The following is a 13688-nucleotide window of genomic DNA, read 5'->3' on the forward strand; positions in this document are numbered from 1 at the left end:
GTAAATAAATTCTCACATATCAAATGCCAACCATTTCATTGGGTAGTTAATACCAAGATAAAACAACACCATGCCAGAGAAATTCTGAGAGAACTAGATATCACAAGGCTTCAGTTTGGACAAGCATGGTTTTTGAATTCTGAGACATCACTGTTAACTGATGCAGCAACAGCATCATTTCTTAACATTGTTTTTATACTTAGAAATAAAATATTATTTACAATCGAAGATTAAAAAAAAAACAAATAAGTCGGCATCATATCATATCATATTTGTCAGTATCTTTAAATATATTATGTATATAATACATGGATATAACTAATCCAAGCGAGCCGACATTGTATTTTGTTCCGGGATAAGTTGGTTGAGAAAAGAAGGCTGAAATGGTCCCGCAGAAGAACCCGGTGGGTTATGGAGGGAGGTAGGAGGGGTGGCGGGGCTTTTGTTGTTAGGCCCGGACTACATGATGATTGCTGTTGGACTGCCACCTATTTGATATCTCGATGCCAGGAGAGAGAGGTTTTTCTGAAGGATAATTCTGCGACAGTTATTAGATGGGTTCATCGGATTTTCGAAGGACCGGTGATTATCATCCGCTACTGAAATATAGCCGAACTATAGTTTGGGGTAGGATGGTGCTCCAGATGAAGTACATATTTAGAGAGGTTAATGGAGCTACAGTTTGAATTTTTTTTTTTTTTATTGTTAACCACTTGAAGAACCATATCTGCATTTTGGTTGTATCCGTATAGCTTATATATGATATATCTATTTTTAGAAAAAAAAAAACAAACCCGGTGGGTGCCAAAACCAGGCTTTGGCCCTCAAAACCCAAGGCGCCGCGCCTGAGGGCACTCCCCCTCCCCCTCTCTTTAAGTATCCCTGCATCATTTATTCCAACCCCGTGACCCCCCCCCCCCCCCTTCCTCTCCCTCCTTCCTCTGTTCTCAGTTCAAGACTGTGACCTTCAGCCATGGCTAGCCTCAAGCTCGGGCGCATCCCCAGCATGCGTGAGAGGGTCGAGGACACCCTCTCCGCCCATCGCAACGACCTCGTCTTCCTCCTCTCCAGGTCGCACTCGTCCCTTCTCTCGATCGTTCACTTCGTCGATCGAATTCTACCCCTAACCCTACCCCTGACCCTGACCCTAGCCGTTGGAAACACCATCACCGATGCTTGCTGACTATAACGCTTCGATTGTCACAGGTATATGGGCAAGGGGAAGGGAATCCTTCAGCCCCACCACCTCCTCGACGCCCTCGCCACCATCGATGACCACGGCCGCCACCACCTCTCCGAGGGCCCCTTCTTCGAGGTCCTCAAGTCGGCCCAGGTTTCAACCCGCCTCTCATTTCATCTACACATCCAGAAAAAGGTATCTTTATGGTATTTTCGGTGTTTGATTGTTTGGTTGGGGATCAGGAAGCCATAGTTCTGCCCCCGTTTGTGGCCATCGCCGTGCGGCCGAGGCCTGGCGTGTGGGAGTACGTGAGGGTTAATGTGTACGAGCTCAGCGTCGAGCAGCTCACCATCTCTGAGTACCTTCGATTCAAGGAAGAGCTCGTCGACGAGCAGTAATAATCCATAGAACCCTTGAACAACTTTATTTGTATTTCTATACTCTCCCATCTCATCTGCACTTGTCGTGCAGGAGCTATAATGATCCCTTTGTGCTGGAGCTCGACCTCGAGCCTTTTAATGCCTCATTCCCGCGGCCGAACCGGTCGTCTTCCATCGGGAATGGGGTTCAGTTTCTCAACCGGCACCTCTCGTCCATTATGTTTCGGAACAAGGAGTCCTTGGAACCCCTGCTTGATTTCCTCCGGGCCCACAGGTTCAAGGGTCATGTAAGTGTAGTTTGAGCGAAACTGAACATTTTTCTTCGTAGTACATGCGATTGGATTGAGTCGAATATACGTGGTTCCGCAGGTGATGATGCTGAATGATAGGATACGGAGCGTGTCCAGGCTTCAGTCTGTGCTGGCAAAGGCCGAGGAGCATCTGTCTAAGCTCCCACCTGCAACGCCGTTCTCTGAATTTGCTCATGTGTAAGAAAATGGCTTCCTTCACACGCACAATGTTGATCCAGAAGAGATATCAACATTTATAGTCAATTATTAGCTTGATTTAATAAATCTGTTTGTAGGTGCAAATCTTACCTTGTTGCATAGAGTTAGGGTAGACTTAACCTTGAAATGTGTGTGCAGCAGACCCTGGTTTAGCACCATGCAAAATCATTTGACAGTTTTCATTTTGCAGTCAGAGGTCAGTGAATTACAGTAGCCATGGGTGCGTATCCATCCACTATAGAACCAGTATATCGGTGATTTATCTCCTCCATCGAGGAGAGAACCTTACTTTTATTCCGTAAAGAATCCTACCTATCATGTCCGGTGTTGCAAAACTGGACCTGCGTAATTGCCAATATTTTAGCTGAATTTCATATTTCTTCTTAATCTGGGTATATTAATTGCCTTGAGTCGATCCTAAATCATGATTTTATTATTGACAATCTGTATCTAAGGTTTTCCTGTCTGGAACAGCTCATGCAGCACGGGTGTTGCAGAAAGGGACCTTCGAAGTCGAAACTTTTAGAAGATAAAGTCAGTTCAACCTTTTGACAGCCTTGTTAATAATTAATTTGCAGGTTTCAAGAGATGGGCTTGGAGAAAGGTTGGGGTGATACGGCTGAACGAGTGCTGGAGATGATTCATCTTCTGCTGGATATTCTTCAAGCTCCTGATCCCTCCACTTTGGAGACATTTCTCGGGAGGATTCCCATGGTGTTCAATGTTGTAATTGTTTCCCCTCATGGGTATTTTGGCCAAGCTAATGTATTAGGTTTGCCAGACACTGGAGGGCAGGTACTGCTTTATTTAATAAAATCCAGTTCTGCTTTTCCTTTCTAATTTATACATTGATCATGGTGATGCTTTTCTTTTTGGCTGTCTCTGGAATTTTTTGGGTTTGATTGAAAATTTTTTTCTTAGCTTATACACATGTTTCACAGATCGTCTATATATTGGATCAAGTTCGTGCGCTAGAGAATGAGATGATTCTGAGAATAAAAAAGCAGGGGCTGAGTGTTGATCCCAAAATTCTTATTGTAAGTGTAATTCAACATTCTTTTTCATGTTTCTTGTTCATAATGTAGAATTTCCATTGACCTAGCCATTAAATTTACTTGCTTTTTTTTATATTTATATGAAATTGCATGTCAACCTCCTTCACTAACTCTACTCTATTCTTCGTGCCTTCGCCTGATTACACTCGTCTCACAAGCTTGCATTTCTAACCTTTTCTTTGTCTATGTTTATATAATAAAAATTGGGCTCATATGCTGGATTCTGGCAACTGAAGGTGACTAGGTTGATACCTGATGCAAAAGGGACAACATGCAATCAACGACTTGAGAGAATCACGGGAACACAACATACTTACATTCTGCGGGTGCCTTTTAGAACTGAAAAGGGAATTCTTCGGAAATGGATCTCACGATTTGATGTATGGCCTTACTTGGAAACCTTTTCAGAGGTATCTTTCACATGCTAAGTTTTAATTCCATCAAATTCCATTCCATGATTTAGTTTGGTGCAGAACACCTTATTTGATAGTTTATGGTTTGTTTGTTTGCAATGTTAAAATATCTGTGATTTCATTTGCACAAGCAGGTTACCTGAGTGGCCTTTTAGGAAATTTCTTAAAGTGGGGTTGCTGGCACCCAACTCACACTATGTTTGCAAAAGTATTTATTTATAATTATATAAATTCATGTGCGTGGTTCAAAAATTTCTAATAATACTTGATGAGTGAAAAAATATTTGAAGAACTGGCCTCAGAAAATTCTGTAATTGGGAAAATGAGAATACAGGTTCCTTATGTATTTCTTTTTTTTAAAAAAAAATATTTCAGTTTTTATGTTGCAATCTATTTATATATTATTCACAATCTGCCCGAGATAAGTCATAAGTGGATTAACCAAGTGGAAGCCTGCCTCTTCATATTACACACACACACACACACACACACACACACACACACTAACTAGAGATACGTGAACTCTGTGCAAGAAATTTAAAATGCATATTGTCTCGAGTAATGCATGTCTGTGATATTAATTAGAAGGCAATGATAAAATGATAAGCAGAAAGAGGCGACATCTGAGGGTTCCAGAGGATACCATCTTTCCCAATCTTCTTCTCATCCTTTATGGGATATGACCATTTATTTAGAAAGTTAACTTAGAGTCCTGTAGCTGTTCAATCACAGATTTTTCATAACTCATTATGTATCTTGGAGGTTAAAGCTTAAGCAAGCACTTAGATAAAGATGTGATTCATAGAAGAAATATATGTTGCGTTTGTGTTGATAAGATCTGGGAGTAGTTTGATTGCTTCATGGGCTTTGATCAATTTCTTATTTTTATGGTTAAAGTTGCTCGGCCTATATATTTTGCAATTGACCAGCCCATGATTAAGTTGGGATTTATGAATTAATAATCTTGGTGTACTCCAAGTTTTCTCTTTGTAGGGAAATTCCAGGATGTCCTTTTTCCTGTTTGTTACCTCATACTTCTTTCGTACCTTTGGCTGATACCCTGCCTTATGTTGGAGTTGAATTGCCTTAAATGATATTTAAGCAAAATGATCCATCTCATCTCTCATCTGGAGAATGCTAAATGATCTATTGAAAGAAAACTTCGAGAAGACTATTCACTAACAGGATGTCCTGTCAGAGTGCATCAACAAAATGGACTCTTGATGGAGATGTTACATATAATATTTAGTCGATGCTTTAATGCAAGAACTCCCTTGAGCCAACGTACTTTACCTCATCCTTTGTTTGACTATTCAGGCAACCCATGTTGAAGAGGTAATGCCTTTTAAATTTTTTGTCAATCCACTTTCAATAGCGATCTTACAAGACACATTAATGGCGCTCACTGTAATTTTAACATCCATTGGAGTTCAAATGCCCAAGCAGCTCAGTCATGAAAATGAATGTTGATAGATCTGTAGATCTTGTGAGTTACATGACTGTCAACGTGCTGCTGCAGCTCTTTATCAAAATCAGCGGTGGCTTGTCAAGGAAAATAAAAAAAAATACAAGAAAGAAAAGTGAAGAATGGAATACAAAGTGCATGATAGTGTAGGATATCTGGCTATCTGAGTGATTTTTTGAACGATTTTTTAGCCTGTGATAAAATAAAACAATCATTAGCAAGTAGGTTGAATACAGGCTTGCATGAGCTGCCTTAAAATGATTTATGCGGACAAGGATCTTGTGATTAAACTGCCATTCCTACACAATATCTACTAGTATTATGGTTCCCAATTTAATTAAAGTATTTCCTCTTTATTGGATATGCAATTGCATATGTATCTGGGATGCTGCATCCTTGTTATATAGTTATATACTTTCTCCATGGTATATTTGGATCATGTTCAACTGTTAATAAATTTCTTTGTTATCATTTTGCCTCTGCTCATTTATTCGGGCACTTGTTAATATCTTATTTTACCAATAGGATGCAGCTAGTGAAATTGCGGCAGAGTTACATGGTACTCCAGATCTAATTATTGGGAACTACAGTGATGGAAATCTTGTTGCATCTTTGTTATCTCACAAATTAGGAATTACCCAGGTATGCTCGGGACTGACATCATTGCTACATGTTTCCCATGGGTTGTATTGTTATACATTATGATTGATAAACTATGTGCAGTGCAACATTGCTCATGCGCTAGAGAAAACAAAATATCCAGATTCAGATATATATTGGAAAAAGTATGAGGACAAGTACCATTTTTCATGCCAGTTCACCGCTGATCTAATTGCTATGAACAATGCAGATTTTATAATCACGAGCACCTATCAGGAGATTGCTGGAAGGTATTTGTCCTGTCTTGTTGGGTGTTCAACTCATTCTTGAGTTAATGTGCATTTTTTAAGAAGGTTTGAACCTATCAAACATTGATGTAATTGTGAAGCAATTATCCATGTTCTTTGGTCTTTGATTTCTTGCAGTAATAAAGTGATTGCCTTGTATATGCTCTGGTTACGTTTCAGCCTTCAGGGCTTATCTAATTCTACTGAGTAATTAGATCCAATTGTGGCATATTCTTAGCCAGGACTCTTCTCTTCTTATATTAAAAGTTTGTCTTGTGGTATTTCTTCAATGGGAGGTGCATATGATATCGTACACTATACTATCTCTCTCTCTCTCTCTCTCCCCCCCCTCCCCACCTCTCTCTTGGGTATCTTGGTTGCTATTGCTGTATCTAGTGAACTTAACCATTTCTAGATCTCATCTAGTCCAGAAGTGTCATGGACGGGGAAATTTCCCTCACTGATTCATGGTTTTCTGTTGGTTCCTTTAACTACAGATTGAGCGATCCCACAATTAAGTGAGCCATTTCATCCAATTCAGTAGCTATCAGAGTCACTTGCTCAGCAATAAAATGTTATCATGGATTCCTTCTCATCGTTTATGTCTTTTTTAGTTAGCCTTTGACAAACATATCTTTATTGAGTTGCTGCTAAAAAACTCCAATAGAGAACCCTATCAATTAAGCAAGAAATTCTCAAAGGTAAACGGGCAAAAAATAAGGGAGCAAAAAAAAAGAGAATGTATACTTTATTATTAAATGAAAGTGGTGTATTCTATATTACATAGTTTCTCTCTTCATGAATATCTGTGAAAAAAATATGTTAAGAAATTAGACATATAATCAATGTGTGCCTCCATTTATTTCTGCACCTCTGTCTCTCATATATAAGGTTTCTCCTAGACAGCTAAACCTGATGGATTCTATTTAAAAAAAATACACATATTTTCTCATCTCCATGTTCTATGGATGAGGTCTAATATTTATTCCAAACATCATCATCAAGAATGCTTGCCATCAAAAAATGAAGAAAAGTTGAGAGGAAAAAAGGAAAAGACATGAGGGTCTTGTTTATGTTTCATGATTTTTTGCCCCTGGAGGGATGCAAGAAGTATCATACATGTTTTTTGACCTAATATTGGTAGATACCATATGCTACCATTGCACATCATTTAGTATCTTACCGTACATCTGGTGCTTGTTGAGAATTTGAAAATTTTTTCTCTGTCATCATCAATATTGCTGAAAATTAGTTACCTGTTGTAAGATTTGCCTTCTGTTGAAGTGCTATATGGCTGTTAGTATTTGATTTGAATTCTTTATATGGTATAGTATGGGTGTTTCAGCGATTTAATCATGTATACTAGAAGTTTTATATAATATATTGTCATTACTCAATCATCTCTTGAAATTCCAAGGTGCTAAACTACACACCCTTTAAGTGAATAGCCTGTACTCTGTACTGCACCAATACTATGGTTGTGTGGCTGTGTTTTTACATTGTAGGACCTTCACTACTATGGATCTAGGGGGTGCAGGATCGATATAGGTGCCTTTCACCTATGAATGAGTGTAGCTCTAGATCCCTCATATGAAAAGATGGAATCTCTTGTTTAAAATGGGATTATGATCTATGTTAGGAAACAGTAATAATTAAAAAGGAAAACTATAAACTCAAGTTTCCATGCTAAAACTCTGCTGTAATTGCTTGATGCTAAATGATTGTTTCAGTGCTTCTCGGGTGCTAGCTGAGAACTATAATATTTTCTATTTCAGCAAGAATACAGTGGGACAGTATGAGAGCCATACTGCTTTCACTCTTCCTGGTTTGTATCGCGTTGTCCATGGGATTGACGTTTTTGATCCCAAGTTCAATATAGTCTCCCCTGGAGCAGATATGTGTATTTACTTTCCATACTCAGAAAAGGAAAGGAGGCTTACTTCTCTTCATGGTTCAATTGAAAAGCTGCTGTATGATCCAGAGCAAAATGACGAGCACATGTAAGTATTTAATTATAACTCGGTTCATGTGCTACCTGGCTAATGTTGATTATGGAAAGCTTATTGCTTATTCAGTTTAACTTGTGCATGCATTTCATTAATATCAATTTATTTCATGAGTTGTTCATTCCCAGAGTTTTGTGCTTCATCTTCATCCTGGAATTCTTGGACTTATGCCTTACTTTCTAAGAAATGATTATGCATTTCAGTATCAGGTTCGGAGTTCCTATGTATAAAAATGAGCATAATACAAAAGTTGCAAAACAGTTTTTTTTTTGTCTACTCAAGATTATCTTCTGAATAATTTATATTTGCAATAACCAAAAACAGTTAAAGCCATGATACTGTATGAGATACTTGCGAGATTTTTATTGGGTATCTAATAGAGTAATTAGGTTTGCTTTGAAATGACCACTTCTGTTAATATCAAATGTATAATCTGTTTGGCTATTCTTCGTTGCTCTTTTTGTGCATCGCTCTTCTGTAGCAAAATGACCGCCTGAAGTGTCATGACATTGAATCAATTGGTTGCGCACAATTAAAAAGTCTTAGCATTCCTTTTTCTATTTAAAAAAGGATCCTTCCTTTCAAATCTACAAATATAGGTAAGGCAACCAATTACTACTGATAGATCTTAGTTAGTGATGATGTCCTCAAAAAAAAAATGATGAAAAAGTTTAGTGAGCACACCATCATTCTAGATCATTATTCTTGAACTCTAACTACAATGGGTAGGTTGTGATTGTAATACCTTTGAAGATCTCGTACGGCGGCATGTAAATCTATGAGGAAATGAATGCACATTAAGATAGTTGTCTGTTTTAATTATCTCTAATCGGTAAGCCTTATCCCAACTATGGCTGCATGTAAGTCTATAAGGAAATGAATGAATGTACATTAGGTTAATTCTTTGAGTTTTTAGAATCCTATAATTTTCTTTAACTGGTAAGTTTTAATCCAACTATTTGTCTGGCTCTGTAGTTTCTGATCTATCTTTAAAATCAAATGAAGATTCCTATTCCTAAAATTCTTTGAACCTTTTTGTCAACTTGTCCACCTTTCTCATATAGGGTACAAGCAAGCACATGGTATGTTAATTAACACATGTGAAGATTTAAGAAATCTGCATTAGGTATTCATGTTCTTGGAGTATACAATGCATCATGTTTTGTCCCTGATATTTGTAGTGGAGATGAACCTCCTTTCTTTTTGCACGCCTTTATGCACGTGAACTTAGGCTACTGACTATGAGAGGTATGCCGGAGAATTTGATAACAAAATGTGACTGCTTCATGCTTTTATGCTTTGTGCTTGTTCTGGGGGTTTTCTGTCAGCTTATCACAGTGATATTGATAATTGTAGGGACGATCGAGAATTTTTATTTTTGAATATGAAGCTGCAATGATTACTGAACTAAGTATCTTCAGGATATTTAAGATTTAGGGACTAGTGAACTTCCATGGAAGCCTGAGATTGCAACTCTTATCTAACACAAACTAATAGTTGATTGGTTGAATTTGGCTTGTCAAATGGATCTTCCTATTCATATCCAATAAAAATGTGAACTGGAGTTGTAGAGATTTACTTGACCATTATGTGGTTTTGGATATTTGCTAATATTGGCTATTGAGGATCCTGCACATTGCTTACTGAATGAAGGATACTGTCCCTTCTTCTCTACCATTCCGTAATAACTTTAAGCTTTATCCTACTCATGATCGGCTTGATCCTTTTGCATAATTTACTTTAAATAAAGGATGCATCCTTGTCCTCCTGATCCTGAAACAAAAATCAGATCCGACTGCTAGTCTGTTTTGCTGTATTCGTATCAAGCTTCATCCATGTGTTTTATTACATCTTTATTTGCATTAACATTTCTCTAGTCATCAATCATCATATGAAGTCTTTATCATTTGCGCCTTGAGATCCAAATTTCCATGCTACCAGTGCCAAATTTTTCTGTCGAGTCTCACTGAATGTGGCAGTCACCTATCACTCAAGTAAATGCCCAGTTCATCCACCCGGATTTTACTATATGTTAACTGTATATGCATCATCAATCAACTTGATCTGGGCTAACCAAAAACCTTAATTTCTTTATCTGAAATTTATATTGTCAGACCTCTGATCAGGCATTTGAAAGTTGAGTGTGCACATAATGCATGATGTTTACATGCTATGTTCCCTGGCCTGTCTCATGAATGAAAAAAACTAACGACCCTGTATGTGTAAGTACTGTGTTGATTAGATCTTGAAGAACCATAATGAATGAACTAAAGAATGATGAATTACACCTATTTCTATGGTTATCATTGGTTACTGCCTCATACAAGCATGCAAGTGATATATATGAAATAAAATTGCAAGCTTTGATGAGAAAAAATACACCAGCATGAATAGTAATGGAGAATATTTCCACTTGAGATTGTTTGCCAATGAGCAGCCCTTTTCTTAGGATGTGAAATTGTCTACAAAATCTTGTTCTCGCTCTTGCACAGATCATCTTTTCTTGCTATTTAACTTAAGTTTAGGTCAATTAATGCTGCAGTGTTTACTATTTATTTATTTTGGTTGCTTTTGAATACTAGAATTGGCATGCGCCAGTGTTGATGAAGTGAACCACAAGGTTGTGACATGCACATGCTGATATTGGATTAAGATAAAATAGCTTCCGAGAAAGTGCATCACCCTCTATTATAGATCTCTAGTTGGATTTAAGATGTTAGAGAGAGAGAGTTAAACATAGATCTGATTGAGAAGCAGAATCTGGATCTGTTGTTTGGGTTCAAGTCTCTAATGTAGATCCAATTTTCCATTCCACCAGGGTTGGTCTGGCTTAAGAGGGTCGAACTTAGACCTGTTCTTAATTTAACGCACTCCTATAAGGCTTGCCAACTCATGACCATTGAGGAGTCGCACCTCACTCTTTATCTTTCCAAATTTCTGTCCTGTCTCCTGCTCCTTTACCTGAGTTTAATCGTGCTGTTCCTGTTTCTTGTCCATAATTGCCCTTCCACTTATATAACCCATTTGTTCTCAATACTAAAGTATCATTTGCAGTTCCACATGCCAATTATTAGTTAATATAAGAGGTCTATTGCAAAAAATTTGGATCAAGCTCAAAATCAATCCAACTTGAATCAGTTGGCTAAATTTTTTTTTCTTCTCTGCATTTATTCCTATTTAGCGACCAGTTTCATCTTGCTCTTGCAGAATCTAGACCCAACCCAATCCATTTGCATGCCCTGCTTCAGCATTTGGGGTTTTGTTGGAATAAATCAAGTTAATGTTGAGCAATTTTGTTTTTATTTGAGGGTCAAAACTGTGTGTGTCGTATCGAAGTCGTATGGTAAATTTATATTGAACAATTTTAATGTCTTGCAAGGTATGTTGAAATTTTCTAAATAGCTGAATAACTCAACCATTATGTTTTGTTTTGCCTCGTACAGCCATGACAGATTTAGCTGCAAATTTATTCTAAGAAAATATAATGCATATGACCACAGTAATAATAACTCAACTTTAAAGAGCTTGTGGACCATTCTTACATCTGGAAATTTCCATCGGCTTCTGACAACTATGTATGTGATTGTTTCATACCAAATGTTACTATGGTAGTGACTTTGAACCATGTAGTGTCGGTTGTCTTAACTATTCTTATTGCTGTCATTGTTTATAAATGATACTGTGTCAGTAATCCGCCAGATGTAGCTGATGTCTGCAAAAGCTTTTCTTTGTAAACAATATTTTTTGGAAATGTACGAATCTTTTGTCTGCTTGTATAGTAGTAATTCCAGTGCTTATAGCTGATAAGTTTTCTTCTATTTGTCTCCTGATACAGTGGTTGGTTGGATGACCGGTCTAAGCCCATCATCTTCTCCATGGCAAGGCTTGACCGGGTGAAAAACATAACAGGACTGGTCGAATGCTTTGCTAAGGACACTAGACTAAGAGAATTGGTAAACCTTGTTGTAGTTGCTGGTTACAATGATGTGAAGAAATCGAGTGACAGAGAAGAAATTCAAGAGATTGAGAAGATGCACCAACTTATAGAGGCCTATAACTTGTTCGGCCAGCTCCGCTGGATTTCTGCCCAAACAAACAGGGCACGCAATGGTGAGCTATATCGCTACATAGCCGACACTGGAGGTGCTTTTGTGCAGGTATAGTCTAAACATTGTTCAAGTCTTTTCTGATACTCGTATATGTTTTGTCATAACATGTTACTCCATTCCACTGCAGCCTGCTTTTTATGAAGCCTTCGGGCTCACTGTTGTGGAGGCCATGACTTGTGGTCTTCCAACATTTGCCACTTGTCATGGAGGGCCTGCAGAAATTATCGAGCATGGGGTATCAGGTTTCCATATAGACCCATATCATCCTGATCAAGCTGGTGCAATCATGGCTGACTTCTTCGAACAGTGCAAAAAAGACACTGGCTATTGGAAGCAGATATCTGATGGAGGGCTCCGTCGAATCCACGAAAGGTATTTCATCTGCATGTGATACCTTTCATGAACTAGTCTATCATGTAATAAAGCAACAATTTCATTTTAAAACTGTAGGTATACGTGGAAAATCTATTCCGAAAGGCTAATGACACTGGCTGGGGTTTATGGCTTCTGGAAGTATGTTTCGAAGCTTGAAAGGCGTGAGACGCGTCGTTATCTTGAGATGTTCTACATATTGAAGTACAGGGGCTTGGTAAGTCCAATTTACCTGCAGTGTTTTCCTGAAATGCTTAGTTCGATAAAAAGAATGCACAGCATAAGCAAGTCAATTTTCAAAAATCTTTCCTCAGTAATGTACTCTGAAATATTCTCTTTCGTCTGGAGTCACTTCTCTCTTCTTTTTTACTATGCAAGTTCTGATCTCCCTTAATGTCTCTTATTATTAGGTGAAATCTGTTCCCCTAGCGGTGGATGATGAACATTGAAGTCATACCCTGGATGTTACAAATAGAACTTTTATGGTATTGTGGATGCAAGTTTGGTTGTACATAGATGGTTCTGAAGGCGGCCAATCACCCATGGATTTTAATAGTCGTTACTTCGATGTATGACAATCCCGGCATATTATCACCTCACAAAAAAAAGAGACAATCCTGGCATATAAGCCAGCAGTTTGCTCAACCTTTTGCTCCTTTTAACAATGCTTCCAATAATATCTGATAAGTGTGTCCTCGGGCACATGCCTTCAATTCCAACCTTCCAATAAGATTGATGCATGCTATAATATCGTGAATATGAGGAAGCAATTTTTTTTTTTGGTAAATCGGCAGCTCAAACACAACGAGTGTGAGTACAGCCCAAAGAGCCAGCAAGATATAATGCAAGGGAGATAAAACAAAACAAACACGTGGGTCTCTCATATAAAGTTTTTGGAGTGATGCGCCGTATATGATGCCACCGAATTCGTTGCATTGTTGGGCTTTCTAGGTTACTTGGAAGGTGTAGCATTCGTTAAGTAGTCGACGAATGTCGTGAAGTAGCTGCATCTCTCTGACAGCACTCTTAGGATCCTAAATCTTCTCAGCCACTATTGCGGAATCCCAATGTGTTTAACAAGGGCCAATCCATTGCACCCCAAGACTTTCTACAAATCTTAAGGGTATATTTGTCCGGCCAAACACCAAAGGCCAAAACCACACTTAAATTAGGCTTCTAGCTTGTTTGAATTGATTATTTTCCAACTCTAACTGGGGGAAAAACAACAATAACTGTGGTGCCGGACCTTGTTGCATTCCTGCAAGTCACGAGGGAACTGGTGCTTTACAACGTGAACACACCAACCCTCTCG

At 38.3% G+C, this 13688-nt stretch overlaps 1 protein-coding gene across 1 annotated transcript; it reads left to right on the plus strand.

Annotated features, from left to right (window-relative positions):
- Window positions 1-329: 329 nt before the first annotated feature.
- On the plus strand, window positions 330-13095 carry LOC103707262 (sucrose synthase 4). The gene is made up of 15 exons (XM_008791682.5): window positions 330-1071; window positions 1207-1333; window positions 1423-1574; window positions 1652-1847; window positions 1930-2048; window positions 2648-2864; window positions 3011-3106; window positions 3361-3534; window positions 5528-5644; window positions 5726-5892; window positions 7665-7889; window positions 11731-12052; window positions 12132-12376; window positions 12455-12593; window positions 12787-13095. Exons 1-15 carry the CDS (start codon window positions 974-976, stop codon window positions 12823-12825), a joined length of 2433 nt encoding a protein of 810 aa, XP_008789904.3. The 5' UTR covers window positions 330-973; the 3' UTR covers window positions 12826-13095.
- The last annotated feature ends 593 nt before the right edge of the window (window positions 13096-13688 follow it).

The sequence above is a fragment of the Phoenix dactylifera genome, chromosome 17 (assembly GCF_051530095.1).
Source record: "Phoenix dactylifera cultivar Ajwa chromosome 17, Ajwa_hap1_PhDact_Kaust_v1.1, whole genome shotgun sequence".
Classification (NCBI taxonomy): Eukaryota; Viridiplantae; Streptophyta; class Magnoliopsida; order Arecales; family Arecaceae; genus Phoenix; species Phoenix dactylifera.